The sequence below is a fragment of the Fukomys damarensis genome, unplaced genomic scaffold, assembly GCF_012274545.1.
Source record: "Fukomys damarensis isolate Sample0158 unplaced genomic scaffold, DMR_v1.0_HiC HiC_scaffold_4, whole genome shotgun sequence".
NCBI lineage: Eukaryota > Metazoa > Chordata > Mammalia > Rodentia > Bathyergidae > Fukomys > Fukomys damarensis.
Window position 1 is genome coordinate 38,485,287 of NW_022900916.1, and position 18,440 is coordinate 38,503,726.

General features: G+C 39.2%; 1 protein-coding gene across 2 annotated transcripts in view; it reads left to right on the plus strand.

Moving 5' to 3' along the window:
* Window positions 1-18,440, plus strand: part of Rbm28 (RNA binding motif protein 28) — a 35,503-nt gene that overhangs the window by 11,143 nt on the left and 5,920 nt on the right. For both annotated transcript variants that reach the window (XM_033757907.1, XM_010633443.3), the window contains exons 9-16: window positions 4,408-4,480; window positions 7,449-7,558; window positions 10,318-10,391; window positions 12,147-12,282; window positions 13,237-13,301; window positions 15,426-15,584; window positions 17,302-17,451; window positions 17,816-17,890. In XM_033757907.1, coding sequence (XP_033613798.1) covers window positions 4,408-4,480; window positions 7,449-7,558; window positions 10,318-10,391; window positions 12,147-12,282; window positions 13,237-13,301; window positions 15,426-15,584; window positions 17,302-17,451; window positions 17,816-17,890 — 842 coding nt within the window. The remainder of the gene's footprint in view (window positions 1-4,407; window positions 4,481-7,448; window positions 7,559-10,317; window positions 10,392-12,146; window positions 12,283-13,236; window positions 13,302-15,425; window positions 15,585-17,301; window positions 17,452-17,815; window positions 17,891-18,440) is intronic.

An 18,440-nucleotide genomic window follows, 5' to 3' on the forward strand; every position in this document is an offset into this window, starting at 1 on the left:
ACATCAGTCTAGGTTGGAGGTTGTTCTCTTTTAGTACTTGAAATATCTCATTCCAGGCTCTCCTTGCCCTAAGGGTTTGTGTTGAAAAGTCTGCTGTGATTCTGATGGGCTTTCCTTTTTATGTGATTTGTTTCTTTTCTCTTACTGCTTGTAGTATTTTGTTCTTCTGTTGGGTTTCTGGGATCTTGATTATTGTATGTCTAGGTGTAGATTTTTTTTGATTGTAGCTGTTTGGGGTCCTATATGCCTCAGTTACCTGAATGTCAAATTCTTCCCCTCTGTTTGGGAAGTTTTCTGTCATTAATTCTGCAAACAGCTTTTTAAAGTCATTTGTATTTTCTCCTGCTACTTTGTGTATTCCTATCAGTCTTATGTTATTCTTCTTTGCATCATCTAGGAGTTGCTGGATCAATTTCTCATGATCTCTTACTGTTTTTAAGAGACCTCTCTTTTCATGGTCACTGACTGCAATCTTAATCTTCTATATCTGAGAGCCTATCTTCACATTCTTTTATTCTGTTGCGTACACTTTCAATAGAGTGTTTAATCTCCTGGATATCTGTTTGAATCTGTTTTATGGATTCCATTTCTTTCCTATGTTGGGTGTTTATTTTTTCCATTTCTTTCTTATGCTGGGCCTTCATGGCTTCTATCATGGTCCTGAGCTCATCTATTTTTTTTGTCAGTTTCTGCTCTAGAGTCTCTAATCACGACTTCCATTTTGCTCACTATCTCTATGGTTATCTGGAAAATTATTTCTGTTTTGAATTTTTTTAGAGCCTGTTTGATCTGTTTTGTTATTTCCTGTGCTTTGAGTTCAGGGTGTCCTGGTGGTTCACTATCGGCCTTTTCATCCTCATTTGCCCTACTGTTTGCCATTGGTGAACTGGAAATCTGTCCTTGTATCTTGCTGAAGTGTTTTCTCATTTTAATTTTTGTTGTCGGACTGTCCTTGGTTTAATCTCTGGATTATCACCCAAATCTTCCTGATATAGTTGCGCCCTAGCTTCTGTGTCTCTAACGACCCGCCGACATTCTCATCTTCATAACATCAGAGAAACAGCTCATCAAATCAACAGCAATGCTTTACCCCAACTGATACAATCAGCAACACATTAAGATCAAGCACAGCTTGGACACTGACCACCTGTGGTAGTCACTAGTCTATCACCCTTAAATCATTTGAATATAATTGAAATCAAGAAGCAGTCCAGAACATGTCTGCAGTGAACAAAATTTCAATATAGTGTATGTATTTACCATTTAATGGCTCAGACAGAGCGAGGATGCAAGACCCTTGATCTCAGTTAGCTGATGGCTGAACCCCTGACGCTGACTGACCTCGGGCTGCAAGGCCCAGATTGAGTTCCCCAACCTTCTGAATGGTTGAACTCCGCAATGTTCTATTACAGGTTTCCCACGCCCTTTCTTTAAAGATGTTCAAAGTTGGGAACTCAGAAAAATACCCTTTGATGACCACCTCTGCCTCTGCAGAGTGGGTCCAAAGACTGACACAGGAGGTCTGGGGGGGTGGGGTGGGGGCCAGGCTTATGGGGGTTCAGCCGGCTACCTTCCCGGCGCTTGCGTGATGGCTGCTGGGTCGGGAGCAGGCGTGGTTCTCCTTCCCGCGGTGGATCGGGGCTCAGCCTACCTCTGGGCGCTAGAGCGATGGCTGCTCCATCCTTTGTTATTTTTAATTTTGAGACAGGGTCTCATTAAGTTGCTATGTGATCCATATTGGACTACAAGTTCAACTGTGACCCTCTTGCTTCAGTCCCTCAGAGTGCTGGGATTTCAGGTGTGTACCACCATGCTTGGCTTGAGGCCTCTTTTTAAGTAGGACCTTAACTGCTATCAAACTTACGTTTAAATACTTAAAAAGAAACCTTTATATTCCTTTATTCTAGGGTTGTTTTGCTTGCGTGCTTGCTTTATTGTTTTGTTTTTTAAATGAGTTTGGAGTGGTGTTTTCAGAATTAAGATCCTTTGTTAGGAAAAAAAAAAAGATTTTTTGTTAAGAAGTTTAAAACCTCCCTTAATGCTGAGGTATTTACCTCTTTCTCTCTTGATTGTCCATGTTGAATAAATACTGGATAAATAGTATATATTACATGTTAACACCAAAGTAGATTTTAAACAGCTCCTTTGAGTTGAAGAGGGGTGAAGGACTGGATAGTCAATTCAGCCTTCCATGTTGAAACAGGACAGACTGGCAGTTTAAACAGGAGAAATATGCTTTCTCACAGTTGTGGAGGCTGGAAGTCCCAGATCAAGATGCTGGCTGATTCAGTCCCTAGGGAGGCTTTCTTCCTGACTTGCAAACTACTGCCTTCTCATTGTATCCTCAGTAGCCTTTCCCTGTATGTTTCAGGCAGCAGAAAGAATAAAAACAAGCTCTGAGCCAGGCATAGTGGCACATGCCTGTAATTCCAGCACTTGAGAGGCTGAGGCAGGAGGATCGCTGTGAGTTTGAGACCAGCCTGGGTTACATAGTGAGTTCCAGGTCAGTCTCAACTACATAGTGAGACCCTGTCTCAAAACAAACAAACAAACAAAAAAAGAACCAGCTCTGGTCTCTTCTTGTAAGGACACCACTCCTATTTGTTAGAGCTCCACATGTATGACCCCACTTACCTTAATTACCTCTCTCAATTCCCTGTCTCCAGATATAGTCTCTTTGGGAGTTAGGGCTTCAGGATATGAATTTTGGAGGGACACAGTTCAGTTCATAACAAGGACGCCTGGGAGCATTTTTTAAAACTATTACCAGTCCCCATTGCTACCTTTATTGAGAATAAACTCATTTATTGATGACGGCAGTTCATTACAGAATGAAAAATGGCCAATTAGTAGCCAGATTTGTCTGGTTAGAGATTTGTATTCAGCTATTTTGCTTCCATTTCTGTAAGCCTGATTTGTTGGCTTGACCGTATAAAAAAATCTGAGGAAATACGCTTCTTTTGTGCAGATAGTGACAGATACCACAGAATCGAATTTTTTCCAGTGATGCTACTATGAGATTCTCAAATTCAGCTCTGTCTTACCATTCTTTCACCTGAAAACTTAAAGGACTGGTTTCTGATAATGAAGGAAAGTTAAAAAATACAATGCAAAAGGGTATAATAGGAAATCAAAAATTCCTCACCAATCTGTCCATCAATTCCCTCAAGTAATCACTGTTGTTTTCATATAAGCTTCCAGAAATATTCTGTGTATGTGTATTCTTCAAAACAAGCAGGGAGTGTCCCTTAATAACTAGATCCTCAGGCTCATAGGACACATCCCCAGAGACATCCAGTGTTAATATTGCTATTTTTTTTTCTCATTGAGTTTATTGGTACATTTTAGGTATACAGCACAGTTACATTCATCATTGGGAACTTGTACCTTTACGTGACAGATCTTGGGTCTCATTTTTTCCCCTTACCTCTGCCCTCCCTATTTCTTATGTATCCAGAAAATGTCTTAACACAGTTATAAGCAAAACATATGCATACACACCCAAACACAATATGTGTATTTGTGTGTATATTTCTGTCCTCGAAAGTTCTACATATTTTATATTTTCAGAAAGTTTACCCTGTCATAGCAGTATATGAGAATATCTTTTTTTCCACACTTTTTTTTTAATTAAAAATTTTTTTATTTTTTGAGATAAGGTCTTGCTGTGTAGTTCAGGCTAGTCTTGAACTCACATTGATCCAGGCTGGCCTTCAACTCATGGTGATCCTCTTGTTTCAGCCTGTAGAGTGCTGGCTGGGATTACAGGTACATGCTACTGTGAATAGCTACACATATTTTACTGCCATTGTATTCTACCTATCTTTTTGGTTTTGCCAATTTATGAGTGAAAAATAGTATCTCCTTTCTACTATACCTCCAGCTCCTGTACTGCTTTTTATTTTTATTTTTATTTTCTTTCCATACTGGGGATTAAACTCAGGGCCTTATGTTTGCCATGCGAATATCTTACCACTGTGCTACATTCCTAGCCCTTTTTATTTAGAGATAGGCTTACTAACTTACTTACAAGGCCAGTTACTGAGACTGGCCTTGAATTTGAGCTTCTCCTGCCTCAGCCTGTGTCATTTTGTCTGGCTGTTTCTCTTTCCCCTTTTTGTGTTTGTGTTTTCGAGATAGGGCCTTGCTATGTAGTGAAGACTGGCTTCAAATTTGGAGTAATTCTTCTGCCTTAGCCTCCTGAATGCTGGAATTACAGGTGTGCACCACCATGCCCAGCTTGGCTGGTTTTCTTTAATGATGCGTTTTCATATATTTAATTATTTATCCCTTGTCCATTTAAACATTTTTCTTAAAATTATGCAGGTTCTTTGTATATATAAGAAGTTAGCCCTTTGTCATATGATTTGCACTAGTCTTTTAAGTTTATTTTTCTTCTTATCTTAGATGTGCAAATCTCGAAGAAAAAGAAGAAGAAATTACCCTCTGATGTGAGTGAAGGGAAAACTGTTTTTATCAGGTATTTATCAACAACTGCTGTTTGCATTGTCCCTTCCCTCTCTTATCCTTCATTCCTTTCCCTTTCCCTTTCCTCTGCCCTTCTTCCTTCTCCCTGCACTCCTTTTTCTCCTCCTCTCTCTCCTTCCCCCTCCTTCTCTCCCTTCCTCTCTTCCTGATTTCTTCTTTGGCACTGTTTTTTTTTTTTTGTACTGGCGATCGAACCCAGGTCCTTGAGCTTGTGAGGCAGATGCTGGAACCACTGAGCTAAATCCCTGGTCCATTTGGCACTGTTTTTGTACCTAGCCTAGAATATTAGGTGCCATGAGACTGTTAGCACTTCTGATCTCAGGAACTTACAAACAATGAGAGATTTAGGAGAATCAGAACTATAAAACAGAAGACAATAATAGCAGAGGTCTTGGTATTTTATCCTGTGAGATTTCATTCTTTATCACTGAGGTGGTATCTTTGGAAGAAATCAACTCTTCAAGTTCTGCTGCCTGCCTAGTAAGTATAAGAACCTGAGTTCAATCCCTGGTACCAAAAAAAAACAAAAGAAAAAAAAATCAACTCTTCAACTGTTAGAATAATCCTGGTATTGGACTTTGTTTAGAGAGAGTACAGAAGTGATAACCCACTTTTCACAAATGATTTGCCTCTTTGTGCTTAATGAATTTTTTTGGGGGGGTTATATATTTGCATCATTTATTTGTAAGTCATAAATAATTCACAAATACCTAATTAATTTTTAAAGCATTGTTGAAAATAAAGTAAGACATGGCATCTGTGTTTAGGAAAACAGGGGTGGCAGGGTTTGGGGGTGAGATAGGTTTATTGCATGGTTCTGTTTCTGCCCTTCCAGCTACAATAGATTGGCATTTTCATTGGTCAGGACAACCTCAGAATACCTCAGGCAGCCTTTTCATCTTCTCCTTGTTTCCACTGCACTGGGGTCATTTGGATCTGCTTTTAGAGATATATATTTTATTCTTTTATAGAATCTTTTAAGATCATTTTTGTTATACAAGTAACATGTTCATTGCAAAATGTTTAGGAAGTAGCTAAGCAAAAAACAAAGTTAACCTCACTCACTACTCAGCGAACACCTCCTCATGTGCCCACATCATAAATATTTACAAAGATGAGGTTAGCCTACATAATAGCCTGCTTTCTCACTTAACAGCATGTTTTTCTATATTTTTTTAACCACATTATTTGGAACTTCCATGTAAATAATTTGATATTTGTAGAGGATTCTGTCTAACAAGAAGGAAGAAGCATTACACTCAGAAGCCTCAATACCAAGAACACTATTTCTTAGATGTCTGTTAGTAAATAAAGATACTAGAGAAGTAAAAGGACAGAAGGGAGGAAAAAAAGGCTAAGTGTATGTAATAAGGCAAATTGGAATATAATGTAACTAGGATATATCTTATTGAAGAAAACTGTATTTGGATTATTCCCTTTAAATAAAATCAGGGTTAGGGTTGTAGGTATTTATTAGGGGCTGTTCTACCTGTGGAAAGATGAGCACAGCTGGAGAAATGAGGACTCTACACTATTTTAAAGTTTAGGCAAACAAAATCTTCCAACATTTTAATTCTACCAAAAGAAATAAGTACAGGTCATGTATCCCTTATCTGAAATGTATGGGACCAGAAATGTTACAGACTTTGGAGTTTTTTGGATTTTAGAATATGTGCATAGGCTTCACCATTTGAGTATCACTAATCCAAACATCTGAAATCTAAAATGCTCCAAAATCCAGAACTTTTCAGCTTTATATCATTACCCAAGAAGTTTCAGATAGATAGATAGATTGATTGATTGATTGAAGACTGGGTCTTACTGTGTAATTCAAGCTGGCCCTGAACTTACGGCAATTCTCCTGCTTCAGCCTGCAATTGCAGGCATGTACCAACACATTTGGCTTTGAATTTTTGAATTAGAGATACTATACATGTGGTTTTATTTTTTTGCAATTAGCTAGTAAACTACCGTATTTGCTTTTGTGTTCCTCTGAAGGATTTTCTTACTTTTGTAAAATTTTTTATGAAATCTGAGTTCCTTAATGTCACAGGAGAACATGTCTGAGAGAGGAGAACTTTTCTCAGTAGCCTATCAGTCTGAGTCTATATAAGAGAAAGTCTATAGTAAGAGAAACTAATTTTGGCCACATTAAGTGAAAAAATATTTGTTGGATGAACTCTGGGGTGTCTCAGAAGAAAAATTATTGAAGAACAGACCTCAACAAAGGGATGAAAGTCTGGATAGTTCTGGGACCCTCACTGCTGGAGAGGGCTGTGGGTCTTTTCTATGGGAACTCCACTATTTTTTTTTTCGTTTTTAATGAGGTATAAAGTCAATCACTCAAAATGTACAGCTTAGTGAGATTTTTCATATGTACATATTCATGTAATCATCACCCAGATCATGATAATGTTTATAGCACCCTGATGTCTCCCTCAGGTGAGACTATTTCTTTCTTTTTATTTTATTTATTTATTTAGTAAAGGTCTCACACTATGTAGCCCAGGTTGACCTCTCGCAGTGATCCTCTGCTTCAGTGCTGGGATTACAGGTGTGTACCACTGTGTTGGACTAGTGAGACTCTTTTGAAGTTACTCTGCATCTTCAGCTTCTTAACTTTGTATATGTTCATTTAAGTTTCAGATTCCTGGGCAAGAAAAAGGAAGGTCAGTCAGAGGCCTGGCTACTGAGGGTCGCCATATCTTTTGAACCTATCTTTTGTTTGTTTTGGTACTGCGGATCGAACTCAGGACATTGTGTTGTGAGGCAGGTGGCGGCACCACTGAGCCAAATTGCTGGCCCTGTTGGGCCTATTTTTGAACAAAGGAGGGTGTTGTGAAGAAAGGACACTTGATGTCATGTACTTAGCCCTGAACACGGGATCTCACTTTGTCGTTTACCTTCTTATGACTTTTTATTTGTTTTGTTTTGTTTTTTTGTTTTGCTGTATTCCATAGAAACCTGTCCTTTGACTCAGAGGAAGAAGAACTTGGGGAGCTCCTACAGCAGTTTGGAGATCTTAAATATGTTCGCATTGTCTTGCATCCAGACACAGAACATTCTAAAGGTATTTTCTGTCATTGGCCTCACTTTAAAAGGGTTTTTTGGTCACTGCCCAGGCATTGACCAGCTTACCTGAGAGCAAAATATGCTATTCTGAGGGGTCTACAGTCCATTCCAGCCCACTGGCTTGCACAGAAGCTCAAGGACATTCTGGAGTTGTCTTCTATAATGTCAAATTCAACATCTTTAATGATGTTGCCAGCCATAATTTTGTCTAAGCATTTTAAGCTCTTGCTTATTTACTTTAGGGTAATGAATTCCATTTGTTGTTCCTCTTTGAATTTCAAATGTGATAGCATCTCATGGGTATTAATCATTCTGCATTGCTTGAAATTACTGGGATTTTTTTTTTTTTTGTTTTCCTGTTGCTTTTGTTAGAGATGGAAGCTGACAGAGAAACTTTGTTGCATGGCAACAGTCAGAAGAATAACTCTGTAGCAGAAGTGCTACCTGAATGAATTTTTTCTCTATAAAGCTATTTATTTTGTGTTGGAAGACTTAACCACTCCTCATTGTAGTGCACTACTATTAGAGAAACATCTTTTTAACCCATTCTTAATCCTTGACTTTAGGGACTATATCAGTTCTCCCAAAGCATCAAGTGCATAATTCTGAGTCTTACTTCCTTTGAGGTCTAGCAGAGCTGTAAACCTTCTCTCTCTGTGGGAAGGGAAATGCCACTATAGAGAGTTTATGACCTCTCTACAGCTTATCCATGGATTAAAAACTCCTCCCCACACACCCCCAGTGTTAGGGATCTACCCTAGGTTCTATGCATGCTGGGCAAGTCCTCCGTACTACTGACTATACCCCTATTTGTATGTGTGTGGATGGGAGGATTTGTTTTTTTTGAACCTCCACCTTATTTTTTAATTGTTCTATTTTGGTCTTTACTCAGCTAAAAAAAAATGTAAACAAGGCAGTACTGAATATCTTATTGGAGATTAGGGACATAGTCCCAGCTGTGCCACAGTCTGGCTGCTTGATTTTTTTTGCAGTTCTTTAACTATTGTGGACTCTAGTTTATTTTATGTAAAATATGTAGAGTCAGATAAGAGTTAATGACTTGAGATGTCTTTAGCTCTGATAGTTACACTTCTTAGACCTCCTTCATTTCTAGTTGTTATTTTTAAAATCAGCGACTAGAACTCATTAGAATATTCCCAGTGTAGGTATAATATTGTTTTATTTTGATGATATCCAGAATCTTTTATCTCTTTTTGAGCACAGTAGTGTATGCGGTTGTTAGTTTCAGAATGTGGTCTTATAATTAATTTGCTAACTGTCTTTTTTGGTCTATTAATGTGAACAATTAATGATCTTAAGACAATTTTAATTTTTTACTTAATGTATTGTCTTCCTAGCTTATATTAATTTTTTCTTACATCTTTTCTGCCTACTCATGCATCCCTGTCTTCCTTCTGTAATATCCCTCTGATTGTGCCATTTCATTACCTGAAAGAGCTAAATATTACCTGTAGACTTTTAGGGAAATGTTAGCATTGAGCCCATTACTGACCCTGAAAATTCCAATGATAAATTCTTAGCTACTGGAACCACACCCATTTTCTTCATTTTAGATGAGTTGGCTAACATACTTGTTAAAAACACTTCCCCCCATATTTTCTTCATTACACTTGTCCTGTGGTACAAAAAGGGGATTGCTTGGTTCCGGGATGCAGGCAGACACCAAAATCTGTGAATGTTCATATTTCTTATGAAAAATTGCATATAACCAGTGCACATCCTCCCCTATACTTTAAATCAGCTCTAGATTACTTGTAGTACATAATACAATGTAAATAGCTGTTAAACTGTATTGTCTTAGGGAATGTCAAGAGAAAATATACATATTCAGTGTAGATGCATTTTTTTTCCCCACTAAATATTTTCATTCTGTGGTTGGTTAAATCCAGCAATGCAGAACTCATGGAAATGGAGTCTAATTATATTTGCTCCTTCCTGTTGAATATCTGTTAATGCTTTATACTGTGTTAGGTGGTTCTTATTCCTGAGGTATTCATTCTGTTTGGGAAAATATGACCTGCCCAGTGCTGTAAGAGATGTGAGTGGAAAATGGGAAGGGGGAGAGACACGAAATATTAAACATGTGTTTCTTTTTTGTGAGACATTTTTTCCCCTTTGCTTATAAAGCTGCTTATTGTCAGTAGCATAAATTTGTCTGGGCTGCTTGGTCCTCCATCTAACCAATGAATGACAGGCCTTGTGAAGATTCTGGAGCATGAGCCAAGAATTGAGCGTGTGGCTTTCTGATTTCCTGTAGTATTCATGTAATAGCGGCCTCTTTTACCCCAGGAAGCAGATCTGCTATTATCTGATGCCTCCCAAGTGACTCTGAAACAGTGAGATGTAATTTAATTTTAGGGGTAAGTGGTTCCTGCCTCATCTTTTAGTCCTGTAATAGGCACTCAGTAAGTGATGATGAATGAAGTTCTCAGCTGGTATTTTTCTACTATTTCATATGGATTTTATTAGGAAGAGAGTTGATAAGGCTGCAGTACTAGGATACATTAGAGCAGAAGAAAGAAACAATAACATTTCACATTGAGAGCAGGTATACTATCAGATTTGCCTTTGACCCTTCATTACCTAACATAGAGTCTGTCTCATAGTGCTTAATAAATGGGTGTTTCATACCCCTTTGATTCTGTGTTAGGTTGTGGCCATTTCTTGTACAGTATTGTCTTTGGCTTCCTAGTTGACCATGGGAGTTTGAGATCTAACAATTTTGTTTCTATGTAGGTTGTGCATTTGCCCAATTCATTACTCAAGAAGCTGCTCAGAAATGCCTCACAGCTGCTTCTCCAGAGACCGAGGTGAGAAAGGCATTTTTTTCTTTTCTTTGAGAGTGCCTTGCTATGTAACCCTGGTTGGTTTTGACCTTGCACTGATCCTCCTGTGTGCTGGGATTATAAACAGGTGCCACCATACTCAGTTTAGGAAGGCATTTCTTTTGTCACACTCTTTATTCATTTTTGGTACTGGGGATCAAACTCGGGTCCTTGTGCTTGCGAGGCAGGCGGCAGAACCACTAAGCTAAATCTCCACCCATATATATATATTACTATTTTTATTTTTCATTTTTTTGGTACCGGGGATTGAACTCAGGTCCTTGTGCTTGTGAGGCAGGCGGCAGAACCACTGAGCTAAATCCCCGGCCCCTCTTTTGCTCTATAATAGGGGGTGAACCTATGATGTGCATGCCACAGCAGGCTCTGTATCATTGAAAGCTGTAAAAGGTTCATTGTCACTGCACCATAAGATAGGAAATAGTGGCTCCTATGAGTAAGATACAATGTTCTAAGTTTTATTAATAATAAAACTAATACTGAGAAATTGGTGTGTGTTAGGCACTGAATTTTACAGTGCCTTTAATCAGTGTATCAGTCCTATTAGGTAGGTAGAATTATCCCCATTTCTTAGTCTGGGAAACAGGTATAATAATGTCTGATATTGATTGCTGTGTGGGTATCAGCCTGTATCCTAGACTGATAATATGAAAGACTAGAATAAGAAGGTATTATGAAATCAATAAAGCCTGTAATCCCAGCACTTGGGAGGCTGAGTCAGGAGGGTTGCTGTGAGTTTGAGGCCAGCCTGAACAGCATATCAAAACCTTATCTCAAAAAAACAAAATAAGAAAGAATCAGTGAAGTGGAGCACATGTTTAAGAGATAAAGTGTGTATATGATTGAGAATTTTTAAAAAATATTCCATAACCAAGTATATATTGTTTTGAGATATGTTATCCTTTATTGTATTATCTCTTCAGTTCTCTTGAGTAGTTAGTACTACCATACTACCATTTCATTAGCGTTATTTACAATACTAAAAAAACTTGTCTTTTTTTTTTTTTTTTTTTTTTTTTTTTTTTTGGCTTTTTTCAGACAGGGTCTCACTATGTAGTTGAAACTGACCTGCGGGCCGGGTATTTAGCTCAGCAGTTCGGTGGCCTGCCTCGCAAGCGCAAGGACCCAAGTTCGATCCCCAGTACAACAAAAAAAAAAAAAAAAAAAAAAGAAAAGAAAGAAACTGACCTGGAACTCACTATGTAGCCCAGGCTGGTCTTGAACTTACAGCGATCTACTGCGTGAGCCTTCTGAGCTGGGATTACAGGTGTGCGCCACCATGCCCAGCTAAAAACTTGTCTGTTAACAGATCTTTTTTTTTCAATTTGGGCCTACTTTCATTCTAATCAACTGCCATAAAGTAAATTCCTTACTGCTGATTACTCTCGGTACATTTTTTTTTTTTTAAATAATGTCTTGCTGTACAGCTCAGGCTGGTCTTGCACTTGCAGCCATCCTTCTGCCTCAACCTTCTGAGTGCTGGGATTATAAGGATGTGCCACCACATCCAGCTTGCCCTTCGTATATCTTTTGCACAGCTAGACTCAATGTTATGAGATTTAGAGATCTATTTGTAGCTGGCCAGGCTGAAACATCCAGGGTCCTGGTATCCATAGTATAATTGTACTGTGAGTTCACTGATTCCTTTTTGTTGATGTTCCTTGTCAGGAGTTTAATTTCTGCTTGTTAAATACTTGAAGAGAGGATTATAATCTGTTACAGGGTGGTGGGCTTAAACTGGATGGCCGGCAGCTCAAGGTTGACTTGGCGGTCACCCGTGATGAGGCTGCAAAACTTCAGACAAAGAAAGTGAAGAAGCCTACTGGAACCCGGAACCTCTATCTGGCCCGAGAAGGCTGTGAGTAGTGCATTGAGGTGGGAGCCAAGCTTTTAAGTAGCTGGCCTTGTGCCATGACAGTAAGCCAGCAATGTATGTTTTAGGGCATGTTTCAAAAAAATTTTTTTTCTCCTTTACTGAATTGTATTGTTATTTCACTTTAGTAGATATGGCTCTCTATTAGGCACCTTTCACCCATTTTGTGGATTAAACAGTCTCATTATCTTTTCTGCCTGATTACTTTTAGACTTTTTCATTAGAGGATTAACAAGGCAAAGAGGAAGGGAGAACTTAGATTATCTTTGCTCCTTATGAAGGAATTGAAAATTATGACTAAAATTTCTCTTTTGGATTATTGATGGATTTAAAATGTGCAACTAGAACCTTCTCTTCTTGTCAGAAGGGAAATCAGAAATTAGCTTGAAGTAAAAAAAAAGTCCCTTTTTCTAGGTCACATAGTATTTCTCAGCTTTCTTCCTGCACAGCTACACAATCCTATCTAGTCATATGAGGCACCAGCCTTTGATCTTAAGCCTCTGTGGCAGTAGGTCTATTCTCTAAGCTAGTTTGTCTTACTGATGAGTGATTTGCTCCCAAGTACATGTGGAGCAGATAAGTTTCAGAGGCAGGTTATAGGTGGAACATTTTGTATTCTGAATGCCTTAATTGTACTTATTTTCAGAACTTCCTCCAGGCCTTTCCATGAGACATTGTGTATGTCTGTGAGGAGAGAGAAGGAGAATAACAACAAAATCACAAAACGTTCAGTGTTTTAGTCCTTGAGAGCAGCTCTTAAGCTCAGAACTTACTTAGCCCTGTACCCTATTTTTGGACCTAACCAAATGTCACCATGTCCTGGCCAACATAGTCCTCTGGGCCCCGTACATAGAGTTTTCATCATTCAAATCACATTCCTCCTGTTGCTCAGTGAAAATTCCCTTGGTAATGTCTTGGCCTTTTTCCCTTTTTCTGCAGTGATCCGTGCTGGGACGAAGGCTGCTGAGGGTGTGAGTGCTGCTGATATGGCCAAACGAGAACGGGTGAGTAGATGAGGGACCAGCCTTCAGGTTCTCCACAGTTTGTGAATCAATCAAAAACACTTACTGAATGCCGTATTTGCTTGCCAAAGAGCCAAGTTTAAGTTACAGACAGTATTTACACTCTTGTTAGAAAAGCACACTGGTGAAATAGCAAATAACCTGACATTATTCATAGTATTATATTGGGGTTATATGCCATTGTAAGAACTGGGTTTTACTCTGGTTTACCTAATTCAGTAGTAATGTTTTGCTGAATAAACATGCTGCCAGATCATGAAGTAGACACAGAGAAGCTAGGGCTGTTCATGATTGTCAGCATAAACATAGAATAACATTGGAAAGATCAGTGGACTAGAGGTACTAGGATAGGGAGGAGATGTGGATTTTGGAAGGAGCGACTAAGCTGCTAGTTGGGAGGTGTTAGTATCTCCAGATTATAAAATCACTTTAGGTAAAGTCCATATTGTAGGGGTTTTTACTGTTAACTAATATCAGTAAGTTCCTCTACGCCTTGGTAATGTTGGCTTCCAGTAAGTTTTACTTTTGCCTATATAGCTCACTTTTCAGAAAGCCATCCTAGGGGCTAGGGATGTAGCTCAGCAGTGCCTCACTTGCCTAGCAAATGCAAGGTCCTGAGTTCAATTCCTATTACCCCTGTCCCTCCAAAAAAAGCCTAGAATGGTGATATTACTGATAACCCTTAACAGAATTAGCTAGAATTTAAAAGTGCCAAAAATGCTGAGCAGAGCAGAGAATGTAGTGACAGCCAGAAGCACTGGATCTTTTTTTACAATGTACAGGTTCTATAATAGTGTTCTCAACTGTTTTGGTAGTAAGCATCTGAAAATCATGATATTTGGGGGAACATTGTATGCCCCTTTCTGACCCCAGTGCAATAATGACATGAATTTTAGAACTAATTTTGTTAGCAAGAAGCTCACTAGATTGTATGTACACATTATAAATTCACAGCAGGTACAGCTCTTCCTGGGGCAAATATAATCTGTTGAACTTAGTCATGATGGTCTCTTCAGATGTCCTTTTAATATTCATTTCCAGAGTATTTGTTTATTTTTGTAATTTCTTAGTACCTTTACCAAACAAGAAGCAACAGGAATGAGAAGACTTGATAAAAGGAAAAAAATGAGAGCTTTTTTTCTACTAACCTGGTTTAAAAAAACAAATTAGAGTATCATTCTTCATTTCTCTTCAGAGATGGGTCACCAGGGTGCTAGTGTTTACGGCAGTGCAGCTGAGGGAGCTGCATTAAGAGCAGAGTATGCTTCTGTGGTTACAGACGTGCCTTTGCCTCAAGGTGGCAGAGTTGAGACAAAACACCTTTCTTTCAAGTGTTGTCTAAATGAGTTCCATTTCCTTTTGGAAGGAAGCACTAGGTAATTATTTTGAGTTAGTAAATAGATGATGACCAGAAATAGAATTTTTTTTGTTATTGGGGTTTGAACTTGGTACCTTCTGCATGCGAGGCAGGCAGCAGAACCACTGAGCTAAATTCCCGGCCCCAGAAATAGATGTTAACTGTAACTGCAGTATTATTTCTTATTTATTATGGGTCACATTTTGAACTTGAAGTTTTTTCTTTTATAATCTCATTTTGGCCTCCCATCAGTGGTAAGAGATTCGTATTATGTTTTCATCTGTAGTTCCATTATGTGGGTGAGAAATCAACTCTTTAAAATTTCATATGACAGTTGGAGGTGATGGTACATACCTTAATGTCAGCACTCAGGAGGCTGAGGCAGGTGAATTGTGAGCTCAAGGCCATCCTAGGCTATATAGCACGTTCAAGGCCAGGGTAATGAGACATTGTCTCAAAAAAGAAAAAAACAAAAAGATTTCATGCAGTTTCTCCAGTTTGGTGGCTTTCTAGTTTAGATTTGAGGCTGGAGTATGTGATTTTACCACCCAGTGTCTTGCCTCTTTGAACCTTCCTTTTCCTATGTTGGGTAATATAAGCCTATAATGGTGGGCAGTTTCCTTCCTTTGTTTGTATGTGTTTTATGGGAAGTTGGGGGGCCATAGTTCTTTCCTTTTGGAGAATTATGAACCTGCCTTTTAAAAGGTGGATTATATTGTTAATGATTTTTTGGTTTAAATTTTTTTCAGTTTGAGCTTCTGAAGCATCAGAAACTTAAGGACCAGAATATCTTTGTCTCGCAGACCAGGCTCTGCCTGCATAATCTTCCCAAGGCTGTGGATGACAAACAGCTCAGAAAGCTGCTGCTGAATGCCACTAGAGGGGAGAAGAGGGTGTGCATCAAGGAGGTGAGTACTGCTTTGCCCTTTCAGAACTTTCACTCTCCTAGGTTGGACCAAGTGTTTGTTTCTGTCTGTGGTGCCAGCTAGTCAGCAGATTTTCTTCTGGATGTATTGTCAGCATGCAAGGCTGAATTCGGCAGTTTTCTTGGTTTTATTATCTGTCTTTTGCATCTGACCAAATTACAGCAGAATGTGAGGAGATATCCTTATGAATTAATTTAGCAAGTATTTATTTTGGGTTTTCTTTTGTTTTTTGAGACAGGGTGTCACTGTGTAGTTCAGGCTGGCCTCAAACTCGTGGTAATTCTCCCACCTTAGCCTTAAGAGTGCAGGGATCACAGGTGCGTGTCACCATGTCCAGCTAGCAAGTATTTATTAAATGCCTGAATATCCTCAGCATTACACTAGATTCTGTAATATGATTTCTGAGAAAATAAGAGCATTTTACTAGGAGTTGGGCTCTTACCTGATGACTAGTAGTGAGCACAGGAATCTGTGCTCACCTTCAACAGTTGAATTAGAGAGCACTGGGTTCACAGCAGGACTTGATTTCTCTGTCTGTGAGTACAAAATCCTCTCTTCTGCCCCCATAGCACCCTTTGTGGATCACTTTGGTAGCACTTAATGCTATACCGCCCAGAAATTGTCAACTATACTGATCTTTGGGCAAGTGTTATCTTATTTTTTCCAAATCCTTGGCCCATCCTGGCAACTAGTAATTTCTTGATCAGTATTTATTTTAAGTATTTATTGTATGCTGTTGCTAACTGGGTCTGCTTTGCTCTATTGCATCACCATAAATTGTGTTCCTCATTTCTGAAAGTCTTCAGAAGGTATGCTTTGGGATTGGGGAGATGACATCGGAGGGTGTGAGTGTGTCAGCACATATCTCTCCTCTGCTCAGAGTGTTACTGGCACAGGGGTCGGTTGTATAATTTCTCATGTTAGCATCCACCATACTTAGTGTCTGCACCTTTACAACCTGTTGTAATTTAGAGAAATTTCTGTTTATCCTATACATACATTATAATGATTATCTCTTAATTCTTTCATTTGTTATGAGTATGGTGTCTCAGCAAGATAGTGTCTTAAAAACAGGAGTTCATTGGCTGCACGTTAGGACAACATCTTCTTATGCCTGAAATGTTTTTCTCATTTGCAGTCATTAGGCCTCCTTTCATTAGTTTCCTTCCCAGGGGCTTTCTTCAGTGATGAGAGCTGTGGGCAGTTCTCCACGCTCAGTGATGACTCGTTATGTAACTTAAAGTACCATGTACGTCTTAGCTTGTATGTATTATGAACAGTTAGCTGTTACGAATTTTCTTCAGGAAGTCTTCTTATATTTATGTGCTTATTTGTAGGTCTGTGTTGATGTCTGTAAATTCTTAGAAAGCAAGAAAATATATAATCTGTTTTGTGCTCTCAGTAGGTGTATTCTAATTAGATGGAATTATTCCAATATTTTTTTTGTTATGATGGTATAAATGAAGATTCTGTTTCTATCAACTGATTTCCTTCTCCTCCCTCCTTTCCTTTTTCTTTGCCCATTCCCCCTGAAGTGCTGGGAATCAAATCCAGTGCCTTATACATGCTGGGCAAGTGCTGTACCATTGGGCCACACCCCCAGCCCATAGATAATTTCTCATTGACTGTTAACATACTTTATGTTAAGCAAGGCTTCTTATTTAATAATTGCTGCTTCTTTTTCTTGTTCTACTCATAGTGTAGGGTGATGCGAGACCTTAAAGGAGTTCATGGGAACATGAAGGGCCAGTCCCTGGGCTATGCCTTTGCTGAGTTCCAGGAACATGAGCATGCCCTGAGAGCCCTCCGCCACATCAACAACAACCCAGAGATTTTTGGGCCTCACAAGGTTAGTCTCATCGTCTGGGGAGAGCTGGTTTCTGAGGGCCACCTGTCTTGTCCACCCTGTTTCCTCTGAAACTAGGGTGGTGGGAACAAGTAGCAAGTGGGCAGAGGGGGAGGGGAACGAGTGGCAATTCCAGAGAAGAAGATAGGGGGAGATCTAAACTGGGTAGGATGCTTATAGAACTGGCCCTTTACCTTCAAGTACAGGGAGCGAGCAGTGACCTCTGTGTTGTAGGAGAGTGATGGGGGCAGGGGACAACTCAGCTCCTTGTACTCAGATTAAAGTCTAAATTTGCCTGAGGCCCTGGGTTCAGTCCCCAGCATTGGTGGGGAAATAATGAGAAATATTTTATCTCCCTCTGACACAGAGACCAATAGTGGAGTTCTCCTTGGAAGATCGAAGGAAACTTAAAATGAAGGAACTAAGGATCCAGCGCAGCCTGGTACAAAATGGTCCTTTATTTTTAAAATTTATTTTAATTTTTGGAGGGGGGAGTACTGGGGATTGAACTCTGGACTTTGTGCTTGTGAGGCAGGTGGCAGCACCACTGAGCTAAATCCCTGGCCCTTTATTATTATTTTTAAGGACATAATTAAACTTCAGTTTTGTTCAGTCTGTGACTCTGCTCCCTTAGAGTAGTTCTCTGCCCAATTAGGGTTTTTTTTTACCATTTACTCTCAGTTCCTTAGCACTGTCTAGGCCATCTTCTCCTTGCTAGCCCATCTTGTGTTAGGACAGGGGAGAAGCAGACCAGTGTTCTTATTAGTCAACAATTTTTGAATTGTGTTTGATGTGAGCCATGGTGAATCTAATGGCTGAGGTGAAGGTTTTATATCACCTATTGGTTTCAGCTTTCTTTTTTCTTCTTTGATGGGTTCAGAAATGTGATGCCTGGTGCTTTTAGTAGTGTTTCTAATCTTGTGTGGTAGAGAGGGATAACAGGGACTTTGAGAACAGGCATACTTGCATTCAGACCCTGGTTCTGCCCCTTT